At 49.9% G+C, this 17,609-nt stretch overlaps 1 protein-coding gene across 2 annotated transcripts in view; it reads right to left on the reverse strand.

The window, feature by feature from the left end:
• Positions 1-5,191: 5,191 nt before the first annotated feature.
• The window catches only part of RBM6 (RNA binding motif protein 6), a 57,955-nt gene continuing 45,537 nt past the window's right edge, over positions 5,192-17,609 (reverse strand). For both annotated transcript variants that reach the window (XM_041465783.1, XM_041465793.1), the window contains exons 10-23: positions 17,014-17,265; positions 16,352-16,512; positions 15,522-15,619; positions 14,995-15,037; positions 14,321-14,381; positions 13,344-13,435; positions 12,503-12,655; positions 11,529-11,618; positions 10,746-10,835; positions 9,841-10,113; positions 9,221-9,295; positions 8,530-8,627; positions 7,180-7,291; positions 5,192-5,483 (exon numbers count right to left, since the gene is read on the reverse strand). In XM_041465783.1, the coding sequence (XP_041321717.1) occupies positions 5,358-5,483; positions 7,180-7,291; positions 8,530-8,627; positions 9,221-9,295; positions 9,841-10,113; positions 10,746-10,835; positions 11,529-11,618; positions 12,503-12,655; positions 13,344-13,435; positions 14,321-14,381; positions 14,995-15,037; positions 15,522-15,619; positions 16,352-16,512; positions 17,014-17,265 (1,724 nt within the window). In that variant the 3' untranslated portion in view covers positions 5,192-5,357. The remainder of the gene's footprint in view (positions 5,484-7,179; positions 7,292-8,529; positions 8,628-9,220; positions 9,296-9,840; positions 10,114-10,745; positions 10,836-11,528; positions 11,619-12,502; positions 12,656-13,343; positions 13,436-14,320; positions 14,382-14,994; positions 15,038-15,521; positions 15,620-16,351; positions 16,513-17,013; positions 17,266-17,609) is intronic.

A 17,609-nucleotide genomic window follows, 5' to 3' on the forward strand; every position in this document is an offset into this window, starting at 1 on the left:
AGACAGGACAAGAGGAAAGAAACAGCTTCAAGTTTTGCCAGAGAAGGTTTAGATGGGATATTAGGAAAAATTTCTTGACTGAAAGGATTGTCAAGCATTTCAACAGGCTCTTCAGGGAAGTGGTGGAGTCACCATCCCTGGAGGGATTTAAAAATCATGTAGAAGTGGTACTTGGGGACATGGTTTAGTGATGGGCTTGGCAGTGTTAACAGCTGGGCTCAGTGATCTTAGAGGTCTTTTCCAATCTAAATGATTCTGTGATTTACAAGGTGGTTTTTAGCTCCAGACAGGCTCTGGGCTGATCCTGCAGCCTGAACGCCCATCAGTGGCTGGGGAGCACGAGGTGCATTCCTGGAGCATATTGGTTTGGTTTCATCTGAAAGGAATCTGGTTGATGCTGGCCCAAGCCAGGCCTCTCCTGAGCTGCTCCAGGACACAATCCAAAAGTGGGGGAAGTTGTGAGATGGATTTCAGAAATGCACCCCAGAGCCAAATTAATGGATCAGGCACAGTCCAGCAGAACTTTGGTGAAAAGGGACTTTCCTGTCAGTGCAAGAGAGCTGCTTGGCCCCTCTCCTATGCCCCAGTAACAGAAGGACCCAAGGGAGTTGCCAAGACTCTGCTGAGGCCCTGAGGACACTAAGTGGCTCCAGGAGAGCCCCCATGCACCCATCTGCTGCCCACTGGACTGGAGACTTCATTTAAGGCTAGGTCAGAGCTCTGAGCACTCTCAAGCTGTGCTGCAGCTCCAGCCTTCTCTCCTGGTCAGATTCAGGCTGAGGTGGGCAGCCCTGTCAGGGACGGACCTTGGACAGGAGCTACAGGCAGCTTTGTTGCCAGCTCCTTGTGATGAGCTGGGGTGACCCTGCTCCTGCTGCCCCTCCTCAACAGGAGTCCAAACCACCCCAGCACAGGTGCTCAGCTCCTCAGGCTGATCCTCCCCTTCCCTGGTGATGGAGCCCAGCGTGGGGCAGTGTGGAATCCTGCTGTAGCTGGGCAGAGGGATGTCCTGGGCTGGGAGGTGCCCACTGGGTGCCTGCAGCAGCAGCAGTGCCTGTGGGGTGATGGCTGGGGCAGCTCCAGGGCTGAGCTCCAAGCTGTTATCCAGCCCTCTGCCTTCTCTGGACCAGCCCATCCTTCCATTGTGTGGGACGGGGGACTCTGTCCCTGGGGGGCAATGCTCACATTCCCAGCTTCCTCACAGCACTCCCCAGCACTCCCCAGGGAAAGAGGTGCACTTTAACAGCTGGACAGCACTGGCCTCCCCCAGGCTGCAGAAAGGGCAGAGCAGCACCTGCACACACCCACCAGCAGTAGTTTGACCAGACCACAACTCCTTCAAAATATCCTGGCAAGAAAAATCCACGTGAAGCTTGGACAATTGTGTCCATGCTTATCCCAGCTATTCTGGGCACTCTGTGACTGACTGTAGTGTCATTCATCTTCCTTTGAAGCTTTGTGCTACCAGAAGGAAGTCCATTAAAGTGCAGCTTCACAAAGATTATACTTGGTGACGTTTGAAAGCGTTAACGTCCCCAGCACAGGAACAAAGAACAGAATGGTCTTTGTATGGATATGGATAAATAAGGAAATGGAAAACCTACATTAAAATGAGGGCATGATTTGAGCAACAACCTCCTCTGAACACTGAACTCCTGTTCCTCAAGTCTTAAATCATGAAATGAGCAAAATTGTTAATCATATTCATCTGGTATCTGAGGCGTGACCCCCAGTCTCGTCCCCCTCCCAGCAGCCCTCCTCTCCCTGAGGCAGGTCACTGCTGCAGAGGGAAGGGCATTCCCTGGCTTCTTCCTCCTTCCCTTTTACAAACACTTCCCTCAGCCCAACTTACTGTTTTTTTCTATTTACAAAGCACAGCTCCAGCTCTTTACATAAATATGTTTCACTGAAAAGGGCCTGAGTCACTGCTGTATCAGTATTTATATGAATAAATATTGGAAATCTAAGACTATCTACTTGCTTTATATTGGAAAAGGGTGGAAAAAAGAAGCTCTTGCTCCAGAACCTCTCAGATGTCTGAAGCAGCCTCTTGCATACCCACCTGTGTGATTGATAGAGCTCAGAGATCAACACTCCCTTGGGCAGGGGTCCAGGCAGAAGTGCCTCCAACCCTCTAAATGGTGGATTTAACCTCCCCTTTGGTTCCACTCACAGTCCAAGGCTCCTGTTGCCTGGTCCTTTTAAATTAAATCATCCCTTTAACCCCCTTGTTCTGCCTTTTCTCTCTGGGCTTTTTGTACACACAGCTCCATTCACCCCTACCTTAGTGCTGGTTATGGGTCACCCCAGTCCTCCTCCTGTGTGTAACATCTGCACGCCAAGCAACTGCCCACAGGACTTACCCTGTGAGTTGTTCCAATTCTCTTATTAGGACCTTCCAAAAATAAAAATAAATTGTAACTTGAGCCATACCCATCACCACAGGATGGCACACAAGGCAATGTGCTGAACAGAGCCACAGCAGAAGCTGTGTGGTGAGTAATCTCTGAAATAAAAGCAAAAGAGTTGTAAGATGGAAAGGCAGCTGCAATTCAGCCACGGCTTTGGGTCACCATCCTTTAAAAAATATTAAAGACATCAAAACCACTGCACCAAGGATAAATAGCTGGGCTTTCTGCATCACCAACTACGCTGCTGTTTTCCCGAGAGATGATGTTTTCTGGTTTGTAATTTCTTTGTAATGCTTTTAGCTTCTCGCTCTATTTGTCTGTTCCAGTTTGTGAATAACCTCGTTCCAGTCACCTCAACCCAGCCCCAGCAGAGAGCTCCATGTCCCCTAACCCTGGATATCCCCCTGCAGATGCACTGCATGGGTGGATGCCGTGCCTGGGGAGAGATGTATGTACAGTCTATACACACACATCTTCAAGGGAATACACTGGAGCTCACTCTGGGTTACCCTGGGGAAGTGGAATTTCCAGGAATTAAGTCACTATCTATCCAGGGGATACCTTGATTTTGCATGTGCTGGCACCAGAATACTTCCTACAGTTCAGGTGTTCCCAAGCCACACACAGCACATCCCCAGAAATCCCACGCCTGTGTTGCTCTGACCTCTTACGACACAAACAATATTCCTGATTTCCCACAAACATTTACTACAATCATCAAAATAGTAGAAGCAAGCACACCAAGTATTTCTATGATTAATACAAATAATGGGAGGTATATCCACCACCACAGACAGAAAAAGGATTTCTCTCGACTGATACATCCTGCAAGTAGATATTTTTAATTACTTTTTTTCTCATTTTCGCAGCAGTCTGTTCCTGCTCCTCTTCTGTTCCTGACTTAAGCCCTGGCAATGGGCCTGCAAGGAAAGTGTTGTGCTGCTTCTCCTTTCAGACACGCACATCACAGATTAGAAGCAAGCAAGCACACGACTAAGCCAAGGAACACACATTTAGTGTGGTCCATCTGTCCAAGGGAAGCTGCTCTTATATTTATCTGGTTTATTATCTTCTAATTAATCACGTATTATCAGTCGTTAACATGCTTTCACCAAGACGCATGTACCCACTTAGCAAATTAAGAAAATCAGCTTATGAGTTCCCACATTTGGCAGCTGTGAAGGCTCCCTCTGGGTGTCTTGGGAATTTTGCTCTGTGGGTGCTCATTTTTGGCACACCTGGGTGCCCAACACACCCAGGTGCAGGACAGCCTGAGCTGCAGCTACCAATCTGCACCCAGCTTCCCCTCTTCCCTCCCAAAATGATGCCCCACCAGAGTCATACTTCTTCCCCCTTGGTGCATGGATAATTTCCAGATTTGACAGCACCAGCTTGTTATGCCACCACCATTTCTCCCTGTGTGGGAGTTCACCCCCAGGAGCCCATCACCTTCCTCACCCATCCCTTACATGCCCGGGGCTCCCGGGAAGACCGAAGGCCCTCACCCCCATGTACTCACCAGCACCACGCACACCTCCACCGCCCCTGGGTGCAGCACCAGGGGCCACAATACTGCAAATGAGTCCACCACGCTCAAGGAAATACAACTTGGACAGGTCTTCTGCTGCCTTTGGAAGTTGTCAGCTCTTGCAGGTGCCTCTTCACCTCCAAATCCTGCTGTCTTCAGCTTCCACGTCTCCAGCTTTCCCTTCTTTGGAGTATTTGAGAGCAGTGTCAGGCCCTGCTCTCTGGCACATGAACAGGAAGGTGCTGGTGGGCACCAGCTCCCCATTGAGCACGAGATCTGCTCCCACCAGCCACAGCCATTGGCATCATCCTTATCCCTGCAGGCCACACTCACCCCTGTCCCCCTGCTCTGCTCACACACTCAAACTTTCCTGTGCTTTGGTCAAACCGCCCCTGCTACAAACTCCTGCCCAGGAGCTGCCTCCACACCTCCCCATGACAGGCCAGCAGCACCTGCTTGGCTTTTCCTCTGTTCCCCTGACACCCCGGGCCAGCATGGCTATATCACCACCAGGGTCCCAGTGGAGGGACAGAATGTAAGAAAATAGAGATAGTGCAGAAAGCAATCTCACCCCTGAGGAGATGCAGCTGTACTAATTACCAAAGAGCAAGAAAGGCCTGCCCTTAACAGGCCACAGCTGTGTCCAATAAGGATGAGTGCTATAAAGGAGTGGGTTAGCTGGTCAAGAAGAGAGGTGGAGTTTCTTGGTTGTGCTGAAGAAGGAATCAGTACTATGAGGAGCTGCCCATAAGCAATCACTGAGAAGGCATGGAACTTTTGAGTTAAGAGAACAACAGGTCCCCACACAACACTGCCACCAGATCCAGCCCACCCCATGTGGAATGTTCTGCCCTGGCTTGGACACCCAGACAAAACTCATGAGGTCACTTTCAGCCATTAAGCCCCTGCTATTAATTGAATCCCACTGACCTCGTCAGTTGCCAGGATGAATCCCACAGAGATCAGTCCTGCTCCTGAATTTCTCCCAGGCCTTGGGGCCACCTCCTGCTCCCAGCTTCCACCCTGACCCAGGAGTACATGGCACCAGGGATATGCATCCCTGAGATGACAGGGAACACGCTGCAGGACAGTGGCACCACTGGTACGGTCTCCAAGCTACCAAATCTGTTCCAGTCCCACTGACACAGCAGCAGCTCCCAGTGACCTCCTCAGCAGAGAGCAAAACACAATGGGAACCTTACAAAGCACCGGGCTTTTAAAACACACCATTTCAGCCACAAGACAAGCACTGACAAATTTTCCGTTTTATTAAAAAAATTCTAGCAGCAAAACCTGTAACAATTCAAAAAACAACCAAAAAAAAAAAAGAAAAAAGAAGAAGACCAAACCTTCAAAAGAACATGACACAGAGAGAGAGACGGAGATGGAGAGAGACAGATCTGGGGTTCCTGCACCATTCACTCAAGCTCCTTATAGCGAGCAAACATGACCCTCCGGACAGCGTCGCGGTACGTCTCGTTGGACTGCCTCTTGGGGGGCTTCCCTGGGGCCCCCAGCCCAGGGCCCTTCCTCCTGTTTTCTGCCTGCAAACAGACACAGCTTGTGTTAGTGATTTCTCCTCCCATAAATAAAAAGCTTCCCTGGGCTGTTTCAGGAGTGCTGACTGCTCCCGTGTGGATCCACAAGCGGAAGAAGAGCAAGCTCTCTGTGTTCCTCCAAAAGCTGTTTGGGAAAAAGCACAGACCCTTTGTGGGCAACAAAGGCAGCAGCAAATGCCCAGGGGGAATCAAACCCCAGGGATCAGCCGTGGAGGAGCAGATGGAGGAGTGGGCAGGCAAGGGTGGGCAGGCAAGAGGCAGCACCGGCAGCCACGGGTGAGCCAGGATTGAACGCGAGCAAAGGAAAGCACTGGCCAGCGCTGGGCTCCTGGGGAGCTGTTTGCAGTTTGCCTGCATTGGCACAAGCTCAGCTGTTCTAACAGAGCTCCCATGGGCACTGGTGCCTCGCTTGGAATTTCAACCAGTTTTCAAGGACTGGCTTCTGCAGCCAGCACCTGCATTATTCAGCAATACCTGCCTGGAGTTAGCCCAGGAGAGCAGGCCTGAGGCTGAAGTTTCTCTGGCGTTTCAGTCCAACCTCCCTGAATATCAGAGACCTCACCAGCTGGGCCAAGAGATCAGAGTTGTGTGGGGCTGGCATGGTCACATGGCTTTGCCCAGCATGACTTGGAAGTGAAAGGCAAGCACCTCTCTTCTGGCCTTTCTGTGAACTGTAGGAAGGCTGTGCTTTGCCATCAGCTCCCCACCCAGCTGGGGAGCCCTGATGGGAGCTCAGACCTCCCAGAGTGCAGTGCTGGAGCTGGCTCTGGGCACAGCCTGTTTTATGGGCACAGGGACCTCACCACGAGGACTGAGCAGCAGCTGGGGCCAGTTCCTGCCGTCTGCACTGAAGAGGGACTCTTGCCTCACGTATATGGGCTCAGGCAAACATGCGTCATGAAGCCTCAAATATTTGCTTTAATGATCTACTTGACTGCAGGCTGAACATCGCCCCATGAACCCTGCTCCAAGCTGCCTGTCCCTCAGCAGAGAGCTGTGGACACCACAGCACCTGGCCAGCCACCAACCTGCCACCAGAGCACAGCGCTGCTCATGTGGCCCTGGGCAAGGCAGAGCAGACCCTGCCTCAGGCTGCTTCTCTGATAAACCCTCTGCAGTAAATTAAGGTCCACTGAGAGACCAGCCTGTCACAGAAGGCAGCATCTACCTGACCCTGCCTGCCCCTGACATCCTTTGCCCATGGGCCTCTGCTCCTTGTCAGGTGCTGTATCTTGGTATTATATTCTGATGTCCAGAGTCTGCAATGGCAGCAAGAGCCTCACAAGTGCTAAGCAGTGCAGACAAAGCGCATCTTGGGCCCTGTGGCTTTGGCTATGCTCACACCTCCCCAGGGGAAGTTCATCTTTTTCCCCAGCTCACACTGCTGGTGACCAGTTCAAACCCCAGCCTGGCTTTGAGCAAGTACTAATGAGATGCTCACACCCTTCCTGCTCACTGTTATTCTATTTTCAACACCTCCAGATCCATATAAATTCTAACCTTTTTCTACAGCCAACATACTTGCAGCCCCTCCCAGCCTGCAAAGTTCATCAGTGCACATATATTATTCCATCAAGCAGGTGCTGAGATTTGCAGCCTGACTTGAACTCCCTCCAGCTGTCCTGGGAAACATCATGGGCTGCAGGACAGTGGGGTGCTCTGAAGGGCAGGGAAGACTCACCTCCACTGGTGATGCTGTGCCCTGCTGGTTGTGGCCAAAGCCCTTCTTCCACCCCGGAGACTGCACCATTCGGTTCCCTTTGTTGTTACTGTCAACCCTTGGGTCATAGTCACTGCAAAAGAACCAGAATCAATTGTCCAGCCTTGCAACGCTTTAAACACACACCAGGGATTTTTAGTTCTGCTAATAGAACCTTCATTGACATTTCAGTCTCTCATGAGGGATATCCAAGTTTCTTGCCAGAAGCACACTGCCTAAGGAAACCACCACAGCAGATTCTGTGTGCAGGGCTCACACACCTCTTACTGCACAATTTCTTGTCCCACCTCAGGGGGAAATACACCAGGGCACAGGAAATGAGCTCAGACTCCAAAATATTTACAGTGTAAGCAAGCCAGAAGCCTTCTGTGCTTGTATTTCTTAATTAAAGTCTTAGCAATAGCATGAAAGCAAAGTCTAATCCCTGCTGCTCTCTTAGATATTTTCTTTCTCCCAGTGCTGTGGTCATGGAGCACAAGAGATGCAGTGTTGATTCGGACACTCTTTCTCCCACCTCATTATTCATCCAAGACCATTAACCAAAAGCCACAGTTTTGAAAACCTCTCAGCATAAAAGACTCTTCCTTCAGACAATTTCTACTTTCTGGCTGCTGGTGACACTGCACACAAACTGTTTTAGTTTATCTACAGCTATTCCAGGAAAACAGAAGGAAGAGAAGATGTGGATGTTTAAACTGCAAGACACAGAGGACAGGTCTCCTCCTGAGGTGCCGTGCCAGAAGAAACAGGCACATAACCAGTTCCATCTTCGACACATGCCTGGCCGCTCCTCAGCCCACTGAACCCGCGAGCTCACAGCAGGCAGGCCTGTCGGGAGCTTCACACAGCATGCACTTTCTTCCTCCACCTACTCCCAAGGAGATGGAAACAGCTCCCAGCGTTCCTCTGAGTCAGGGAACAGATGAAACACAGCTTTGCTCTTTCTTTCAATGGCTACGTGCCAGGACAGGAGGGCAGCAAGTGCCTTAAGGACGAGGTAGATGGGAACAGGCTGCATTTTGCTCTGTGTCCAGCCAGACACACCCAGACCCCCATTTCAGCCCTACAGCACCAGGCAGCTTTGCTCTGCTCTGCCCTAAACCCTTGTTTCCACCCCAGCCCCTTTCTGACCTCTACAAGATGTCCTGCAGCACAACAGGCTCATACTTTGAGGAACTCTGTCTCAGTCTGTCTGGCTGTTTATTTGCAGATCTACCCCACTGGACAATTCCCAGCCTTGGTCTGCCAGCAGCACACATCTCATCCTGGCATCAGCATCCCCAAAGAGGTGTAACCCACAACAACCATTACCTCTCTGAGTCCCGGTCATATCTGAGTCGTTTCCTCTCTGGTGAATCCATCTGCTGGAATTTCTCTCTCCGGTCATTTCCTTTGTCTTTATGCCTCCCCTTCACAACAGAAAGGGCAAAGTAAGTACAGGAGCTATGAAGGATTCAACACTGTAGGAGACTGCTCTGCAGTCTCATCTCATCCTCAGCTGGCTGGAAGGCTGTCCTGGGGACTCACAAACACTGAATGCTCACATCCCACAATACACTTGCTCTGCTCAGATGCCATCTGTTGGGCTGACCCAGACCTGCTGTTGCAGCCTTCCAGCTACTGTACCAGGAGCAGCTCTGTGACCTTCCAAACAACGGACAGCTACAGCTCTCCTGTCCCTGCCAGGCAGCAGCAGCCCATACACCTCATCAGTTTCAGATGGAAATCTGTGTCCCACTTAGTCCATAGCTCAGTACTGGCTTGCAGGACAACAAAACCACACTCAGACCCTTCTGTGAGGAGCAAGATCTGCTCTTAGAAGTCACAGAACTACCTACAGGTCCCTGTGCAGAGTGAGCCCACAGTTCACTTTTAGGAGGCATCTGATGCCTGGTGCCTAAGTGGATGCCTGCTGACATCTGGAACATAAGTGGAGGGTCCTCCTGGGACTACCACCCTGCCCAGTGCAGAAGCACAAGCAGCTGCCTGCCCACAGACGCACCTCACGCTCTCTCTTCTCCAGATACGCCAGTTCCTGCTCGGATTGTTTAATCTTCATATGAATCTCTAGGTTTTGCTGGAAGGAGGAAGACAGAAGGCAATGTCAAGCAGAGAACACAAGCTGTCAGGGTCATCTGCTCCACCCATAAGGGGCACAGGTAAAGCAGCATGCTCTTGTACCTGCACTGTACCAGGCACAGCAGCCTCTCTTGCAGCCCAGACTGCCTGCTCCCCCACAGAGGCCTGGAGCCCTTCCTCCCTGCAGTAAGGAAGGCAACCAGTCCTATTTTAACCCATGTGCAGCTTGGCTCTCCTAAAAGCAAGGCAGCACAGAACATGGGGGTGCACGTGCCAAGTTCCTATCGCTCTCACACTCATGTGTGCCAGCACCCCACTCTCCCCAAGCCTTAGCTATCTCACTGCAGCTTACAAAGTCACACCTTGATGTTATAGCACTCCCATGGCAGGAACAAGCAGTTCACACAATGCTTTGAACAGAGCTTGGGGGAACTTCGCCTGCTACTGTGTCAATTTCAGCACAGCTCTTCCCACCCAACCACTGCATTTTCTGTGCAGCTCACGAAGCCATTGAGCCAACGGCAGCCCCCAGCTTCCCCATACCTTGTGCAGGTTGGAAAGCTGCTGGTGCTTGATGAGCACTTCCTTGTTGGGAAACTGCCTCCTGCACAGCAGGCAGGCCAGCTTGTTCCAGTCAGTCAGTTTGTCGTCACTGGCCTTGGCCTTCCGTGGCTGCTCCTCGCGCGGTGCCGGTGGGTGCGGGGGAGGCGGCAGCCACTGAGCCTGGGACTGCTCCTCCTCTTCCTCCTCCTCTTCATTGTCACTGTCTCCTCCATACTCTCCCAGCAGTCCTATCAGAGGGTTCACCACCTTGGGCTGAGGGAAGTGGAGAAGAGTGTGACAATTTGTAGCATCAAGCCTGCCAGGCCAGCGGGGCTTTGCTTCCCCAACCCATCTCCCTGTGACTCCTGTCTCTGTTCCAGTCCAAGAGGCAGAGAGTTGCTTCCCAGCAGCACAGGCAGGGAACAGAGAGGAACTGTCTGGCTTCTTTCCCTTCTCACCACGGGGTGGAAGCCCTTCTGCTCTCTAGACAGGCTGTGCTTTGGTGCCAGGCTTTTCCAACTTGCCACACACCTGAGAGCACAAGAAGCCAAACGAGGCAGTGGCTGTTTGGCAGCGAGCTGCTGTCACTCACCTCCTCTAGAAATGGAGATCAGTGAGATTTGGCCTTCCTCAGCCAGGAGGTGGCTGGAACAGTTTTCTGCCTTAGGACTGGCTGAGTGAGAGCCTGCTTGAATGCAGGTGACAAACGTCCCCATGCTAGAAGCCCGCAAACAAGGTCAGACTTAAAAAACAAACTGCCTTCCATCCCCAGCACTCCCTCCTCTGGCATGAGAAACATCTCTGGCACCTCTGGCACTCACAGCTGCAGCCAGGCTGTGCTGAGCCACCCTAGAACTGTATGCAGGCTCACACAGGTCAAAACACAATCCTGTGGAGATACTTACTGGGGCTGCACTCTCTTCCTTTTTCACAGAAGGAGGTAAAGGCTTTTTAAAGACATCTTCTGCAGAGAACTTCTCCTCTCCAGTCTCAGTCTGAAACAGTCAAGGTCAGGTGTTGAGACTGCCATAGCACAGACTCAGAGCACACAATAACTAAGCACTCATTCAAACAGGCCTCCAAGGAAACCAGGTGGTTGGCAGAAATGAGGTGGTGGTTTTGGTGGGAGACATTCCCATTCTGGGGAATCCAGAGCTCTCCTGGAGCCATACTCATGTTTTCAGAGGCAGCTGCAGCAGCTCACCATGGTGTCCAACCCACCCCACTCTCATTCTCTGCTACACTGTTATGCTGACAGTGGTCCCAGTCATGCCTCATATCACGTCCCTCATATGTGAGGGAGCTGGGGCAGGGCCAGGTCACATTTGAGCACCTCTGTGTGTGCACAAAGGACATGAAGACCAGGTTCAAAGCCACCCCCACTGCCAGACAACACCCATTTTCTCTGCTGTGACTGTGGCACAACATATGGCCAGGCTCAGCCAGCATGGTGGGGTTTCCAGGATCTTCTTTATCCTGGACAGAGGCCACCAGAGCCTTCAGCCAGCACTGCACAGGATGAGCCTGTGATACTCAGCTGTGTGCTCAGCAGCACAGACAGTAGGCTGGAATGAAGCTTCACTTTCACACATTTTACAGAGAACTGGGCTGGAGCCCTGGACAGGCTCCAATTTAGTGGCTCATGAGTTACTCATACTTGACCAGGAAAGACAAGTGTAACACCTTACCAGGCCTGCGCTCTCATCCTTCTTCACAGAAGGAGGCAATGGCTTTTTGAAGACATCTTCTGCAAAGAATCTCTCCTCTCCAGGCTCATTCTGAAAAATCCAAGACTGGGCATTAGGCCAGCGATAACACAGGTGTCAGAGAGAGCACAGTGCAGCCAGCAAGCCACTCCTGAGCATCCATGGAAAACAGGCAAGTGGGAAAAATGACAGAATGATTTCTACTGGAGATGCTTTTACCCTCCATTCAGACAGGACCATGCTTCTCCAGGTCAGTGTCCCTGCAAGCCACCATACCTGGTGACTCCTTGGCTGGCCTGTTACCAGCCTCAGGGAGAGTTACAACCCAGGTGCCCAGTACTGGTCATGCCACTGAGCACATTCAGACCAAGAGGCAAGGAAGAACACAAAGTTTCTGCATTGGTGGCTAAATCACATCCAGCAACTCTCCTGGCATTCCTCAGCCCCTGTCAGTATCACAGCCCTGGGCTGTGCACAAACACCACTTGGGACAGCTACTCCCAACCAGCAGCTCCCACACTGGCACTTGCTGGCTGGGAACAGTAGTGAAGGGCACTGTTCTGGGACTGGGTGGGGCAGAAACTGCAGTTAGAGGAGAGCTGAGTATCCATCACCATCTGACTTGGTGTGTTTAAATGCCTCTGCCAGTTTTGTGTTGTCTATTATAACAGTTGGGTGCTTTCAGCAGCATGAGTGAAATACGTCTCAGTTACCTGGATGTGTCTGAATCTTTCACCATAAGGAAGGGACGAGAAGCCCTGGATTAAATGTAAGGAGAGAAAAATTTCAGGAACTTACTCCCTGGCTGGACAATCACCACGTTCCTTTCCAGCTGCTGACGCCACTGTCTTCTCTCACTGTCCCTTCCTTTTTGTATCCTCCAATTACTCTCTACTTTCTAACCTCTTCCCTCAGCCTCCTGGTGTCAGGTCATTCTGATGCCTGGAGGGAGTTACCTTAGCAGAAGTACTTTTCCCTTTGTCCTTTTTGTCCCTGTTGTCCCTGCCGTGTGGCTCCTTCCTGTCACTTGTCCACTCTTGGCTCCCGTGCCGCCGCCTTCTGCTCTCCGTCGGGGGTGGGGAGGGCTCCCGGTCTATTGTGACTTCCCTCTGAAAGAAGCATTTGGAGCAGGCTTAGCCCAACCCCTGCAGTCATCTTACTGGGCTTCTTGTCCTTGCTGAGCAGGGGAGACCAGCACAGTAAGAAGGGACTGCAGAGGGCAAAGGCTTCAGAACTTTGCTGGGGCAGAACACAGCTGAGCACAGCCAGGTCACCAGAGCACTGCCCTGCTCTCCCGCAACATGGACATCCCCAGGATCATGAAAACAAGATTATATTTCCAGAAAATCTCTGCTGATGGTTTTTTTTTGGCATCCTTACAGCTACTGCTGGCTAGGGTTGAGAAGCAAAGAGACCACAGATGAAAACAGAGCTCTGCTGTCCATTCTTTCTTACAGACAGTCACATATCACATGTCTACAGCAAAATTTAGCTACGATGCTCTGCCTGTAAGTCTACTTGAGGAAAAGCAGACCAAAAACTCTCCAAAGGCAGGGCTTCAGAGACCAGAGGCAGCTACAGCTGGTTCAACACACAGCTAATGGGTTCCTAGCCTCTCATTAAGCTGATATTTTGCAACATGCCTCCCTTTCACACAGGTCAGAAGACAGTGAAAAACACAAAGCTGCCTCTGCTCTGCCCTACACTGGCTTGTCTTCAGGATCTGGCTGCAAAATCCCTCCGAAGAGCAGTTTGTAAGAACATATTGCATGTAAAGCTTCCTTCCCACACACTCACCTGAGTTCTGGGGTCATAGTATGTCCCAGCTATGGGATCATAGTAATTCCCAGTGTCAGGATCATAAATGTATGTGGACACATCTGATGGTGCTGAAGAGAGAGACAGGAGTTAGCACCACAGGCTTCCAAAAGCAGAACTTACCTTTTACACAGACAAAGGCACGAACAAACATTACACTGGTGAAAGGATCAAGAATGGGGAAGAATTCTTTTTTTCTCCTGGCAAGAGAGGGGGTGATAAGTTTTCACAGTTCTGGTTAGGACTCTGGGAAAACTTCCATATCAAAACAAATTTACAGGAGCTGTGCTGAGATCACAAGACCACAACACTTGGTCATGAAATTCAGTAATTTCCCTAAGAATGGGGTAATGAGTATCTACATCCACCCACTCCTGTGAACAAGGAAAAGCTGTTCCCTCTCAATCCTGTTTAAAGTGATGACACCCCCCACATCCCTTCCACCCCATCGATGTATGAAAGCTCCCGAGAAGAAAAGGAAGTGAACTATTTCTACAGGAAAAGCCAAAGGCCTTAAGGGTAGTAGGCCCATAATGTCAGGAATGCTTCTCATTTCCAGAGTGTCCTTTGACAGACCTCAGAAATGCTATATATAAGTCAGTAAAAGAATCAGGAGTGCTCTTCCAGCTACTGGCACTGCTGCATCAAATGTATTTTCTTCTGTCTTCTCTAGTAACTGCTAGGCTGATTTTATCCCATCAGTTTTCCACAATAAGGAAAAAGAGGCAGCAAGTTTCCTTTATCTGCATGTAGTTTCGTACAGTGAGAATAGAGAGAAACACATCATCAGATAGGAAAATGTGACTAAACAAAGTTGGCAAAGGAACTCACAAGTGGGTGTAGCAAACAAACCTACTCTTAGCCTTTAAAAATATTTTTGGGCTGATTTCTACATGTCAGTGCCCTTTTAAGGAAGAAAAGTCTCCACAGTAGGAGTGAAGCAGAGTTTAACTTACACTGTGCTCTGGTGCGTCTCTGTGATTCGCCACCCCTCCTGTCTCTCATGCCCCTTCTGCCCTGGAGTAAGTGAACAACACAAACAGATCAGAGACTCTTTAACAAACATCATGTTGCTTCTCGTCCCTCTAACAGGCCCAAAGTTCAGGAGAAGGGCTCATTTAGCCATCCTAAACAGAGCACAAGCAGACATAGCTTTCCATCTCCAGAGCAGAGTCCGTAGATGTCAGCAGTGTCTGACACGGACAGTGTCACAGAGCATGAGATCTCTGCAGCTTCCATGAGAGCTGCTCACAGCAATCCCTATGGAGGACTTCAGCCCATCCAGGATATGGGAAGAGTCCTGTAGACTAATAACAAACACTAAAGAGACATTCACTCTGAGAACTGAGATCAGTCATCAGTGAAATCACTCTGTAAAGTGTGGAATCAAGAAACCCAGCCCAGAACTTCCTCCAGCAGCACTGACTTGCACTTCTATGCAATGATAAACAGTATGAGGGGCAGAGCAGCAGTGGGCACATTTGAGCATTATCACCCCATCTTCAAATGTGCTGAAACATGTTCTGCAGTATTTCAGCAGCTAAAGAGAAAAAGCCCAACACAGTCAGGCCCATCACCCCCCAGTGCTCCCTCCCTTTAAGCAACCTGCAGGGAAGCTGTGCAGACCTACCGGGCCATAGTAGGAATTGTCACTGTGCTCCCCGTAGTCATTCCTGTTGAGATAAAGGTTGCAAGTTAATGGCAATTTGGTTTTACACTAACCTCAGTATATTCAAAATGATCAGCAGGACCAATAAAGGCAGAAAGACCATCTTTTCTGGCAACACGTTGGACTGTGTCCATCCCAGGAGACAGACTTGGCAAACCACCGTCTCCACAAGAAATATGACTCCATTCTGCTGTGTCTACAAAGATGAGTCTCTCCACATGTTTTTTTTTAAAAAGCTGAACCCACTAATTCCTGCAGAACAGGATTTGATGGCTGGACAACAAGATGCATTATGATCACTAATCCCATTCTGCTCAATCACCAAAGCTTCTTCAAATTTCAATGCCTTCACTTTTCCAACACATTTTTTGGTTGTAGGAACATCTGTGCTAATTCCCAGGCCAAACTTTAAGCACCTGCTCTGACAACAGTTCTAGCCTCACTGTACAGCAAATAAAGGACAACCCCACTGCCTCATCTGTCAGTACCTTTTCCTCCCTGTAGCAAGATTCACTTCCAACGTACGCCCATCAATGCAGATGGGGGGATCCAGGTTCTGCAGTATCTTTAGCAACCTCAGCGCCTCCTGTAAAAGGAACAAGAATCTCCCTTTCCATGAGAAGGAAACAGCACATTTTACAAATCCAGTCTCCCAGAAAGGAATGTTTTGTGCTCAGCAGGACAAGAAACACAACACTAAATATTAGTCTAAGCATCAGTGAAGGGTATTTAGGATGTGACAAAAGGGATAAATGCAATGTGAGGTTCTCTGCTTGTCCTATAACCACTTACAGCAGCCAGCTGGGGACAGCATTCTCCTAGGGCTGCCAGACAGTGCAGCAATGTGGCTGCTGCTGCCCCAAAGTGTTTTGGTAAACACTCTCTGGACCAACATCAAAGAACAGCTATGGAATCTGGGAGCCACCCAGACACAGAAAATGTGAACCCTCCAACATGGGAGGGTCTGTTAATTGAGATTCTTGCCTTCTACAAACAAAAACAATTGGATTCAAGTTCTCTGCAAACCAAATACCTATGCAAGAAGTGTTCAAGTTTAGAGTGTCTAAAAAAGAAATGTACTGAGGTGAGAAACTCAATCAGTGTCACAGCTTGTGACAACAATCAATCTTTGATTCCTAAAGCCAGAGAATAGCTGTACCAGCTAATTCCTGTACCTGGTCAGACAAGCAGAAGAAAGGACTCGCTCCAGCACAGCAGCCTCACAAGTACAGAGATTTCTTGTATTTCTGTGGTTTCTCTACTTCTACAGACATCAGATGCCAACAGAAAGACCAGGTAAAAGCAGGAAACTACTCACAGCATGAGATTCCAGTTCGATGAAGCCATAGGTCTGCCCCATGCGCCCAGCCTTGTTCTTCATGATGCGCACGCTGGACGTGGAGAGCCGCACGTACGGGGCCAGGAGCCCCACAATCACCTCGGGGGGCGTGAACCGAGTGATTCGCTTCAGCATAATCGCTGAGAGACACAACCAGGGACGTGGCCCAGGAAGAAAAAGTAGTGAAAAAAAGATAATTTAGAACCAAGTTTACTGCGACTAAACAACTCAAAGCAGGAGCATGGCTCCTTGCAGTTGAGTCTCAAAGCCATTGCTTTTTTCTCTCCACTTTGCAAGATGCTCCAGTTACCGCCTCCAATTGCTAACCTTACCTTCCCAGAAAACAGAGTAGAAAGTAGCACCTTCTCAGAGCTCAGCCGAGGGTAACTGCTGGCCCAAAAGAATTTTGAAGCTGTGCTAAGTTAACTGTACCACCCTAAAGCCAGCTCAGCCTGAATTAATTTTCCTAAAGGCAATTTGTCAGCACCTTTGGAGCTGGACAGCCCTCCATTACTCTACGCCACAGATTTGCACAACATAGAAAGAGCTTCCAGAGGTTTTAGTGAAATGCTGCCCTTTCTGCAGACAACCTCACAGAGTGCAAGCAAGAGGAATCCAGAACTGGTCTTTGTGTCACTCACTTCTGCTTCCTCCACCATCTGGTGGCGTGGCTTCCTCTGCCTCCCTCTGAGAGGGTGGCTCCTGGTGCCGGTCCATGTCCCTTCTCTTCTCCTGTGAGGGCCGATGCTCTCTCCCTTCATCTCTCTTCCTTGGCTCCTGTTCCTGAGGCTGACATTCCTGCTGTGGAGCAGGAACTGAGGGCTGGAGGGGCTGCTTTGGAGATCCTGGTTGACCTGACAATTCTTGCTCAGGTGCTTCAAGCTTTGTCTCTGCTATTAGAGAGGAGAAATGTACTGGTTTCACATAAGAATGTTTCAGCAGGTATTTTTTTTCTCCTACTTTCTGGCCCTTGCAACAGTGCTCCTTATAAAAGGCCAATCTGTATTGCCTGTTGCACATCCACTGTTTTAACACTTGGCAGACACAAGGTTTGCTCAGGTACTATCATCCTTACATTGCCTTGTTTTGCGTTGGACAGCTTTAGACGACTTTTCTAGTCAGAGACAAGAGGCTATTTGGCTTCCTTTTAGGATTGGCTCTTGCTTGAACAAACAAGAATCAGGGATGGATTTAGACACATTCCTTCCATATCCAGGACAACCTACGTGGCAGTGAT

This window comes from Pyrgilauda ruficollis, unplaced genomic scaffold (genome assembly GCF_017590135.1).
Source record: "Pyrgilauda ruficollis isolate IOZ18807 unplaced genomic scaffold, ASM1759013v1 scaffold10, whole genome shotgun sequence".
Taxonomy (NCBI): Eukaryota; Metazoa; Chordata; class Aves; order Passeriformes; family Passeridae; genus Pyrgilauda; species Pyrgilauda ruficollis.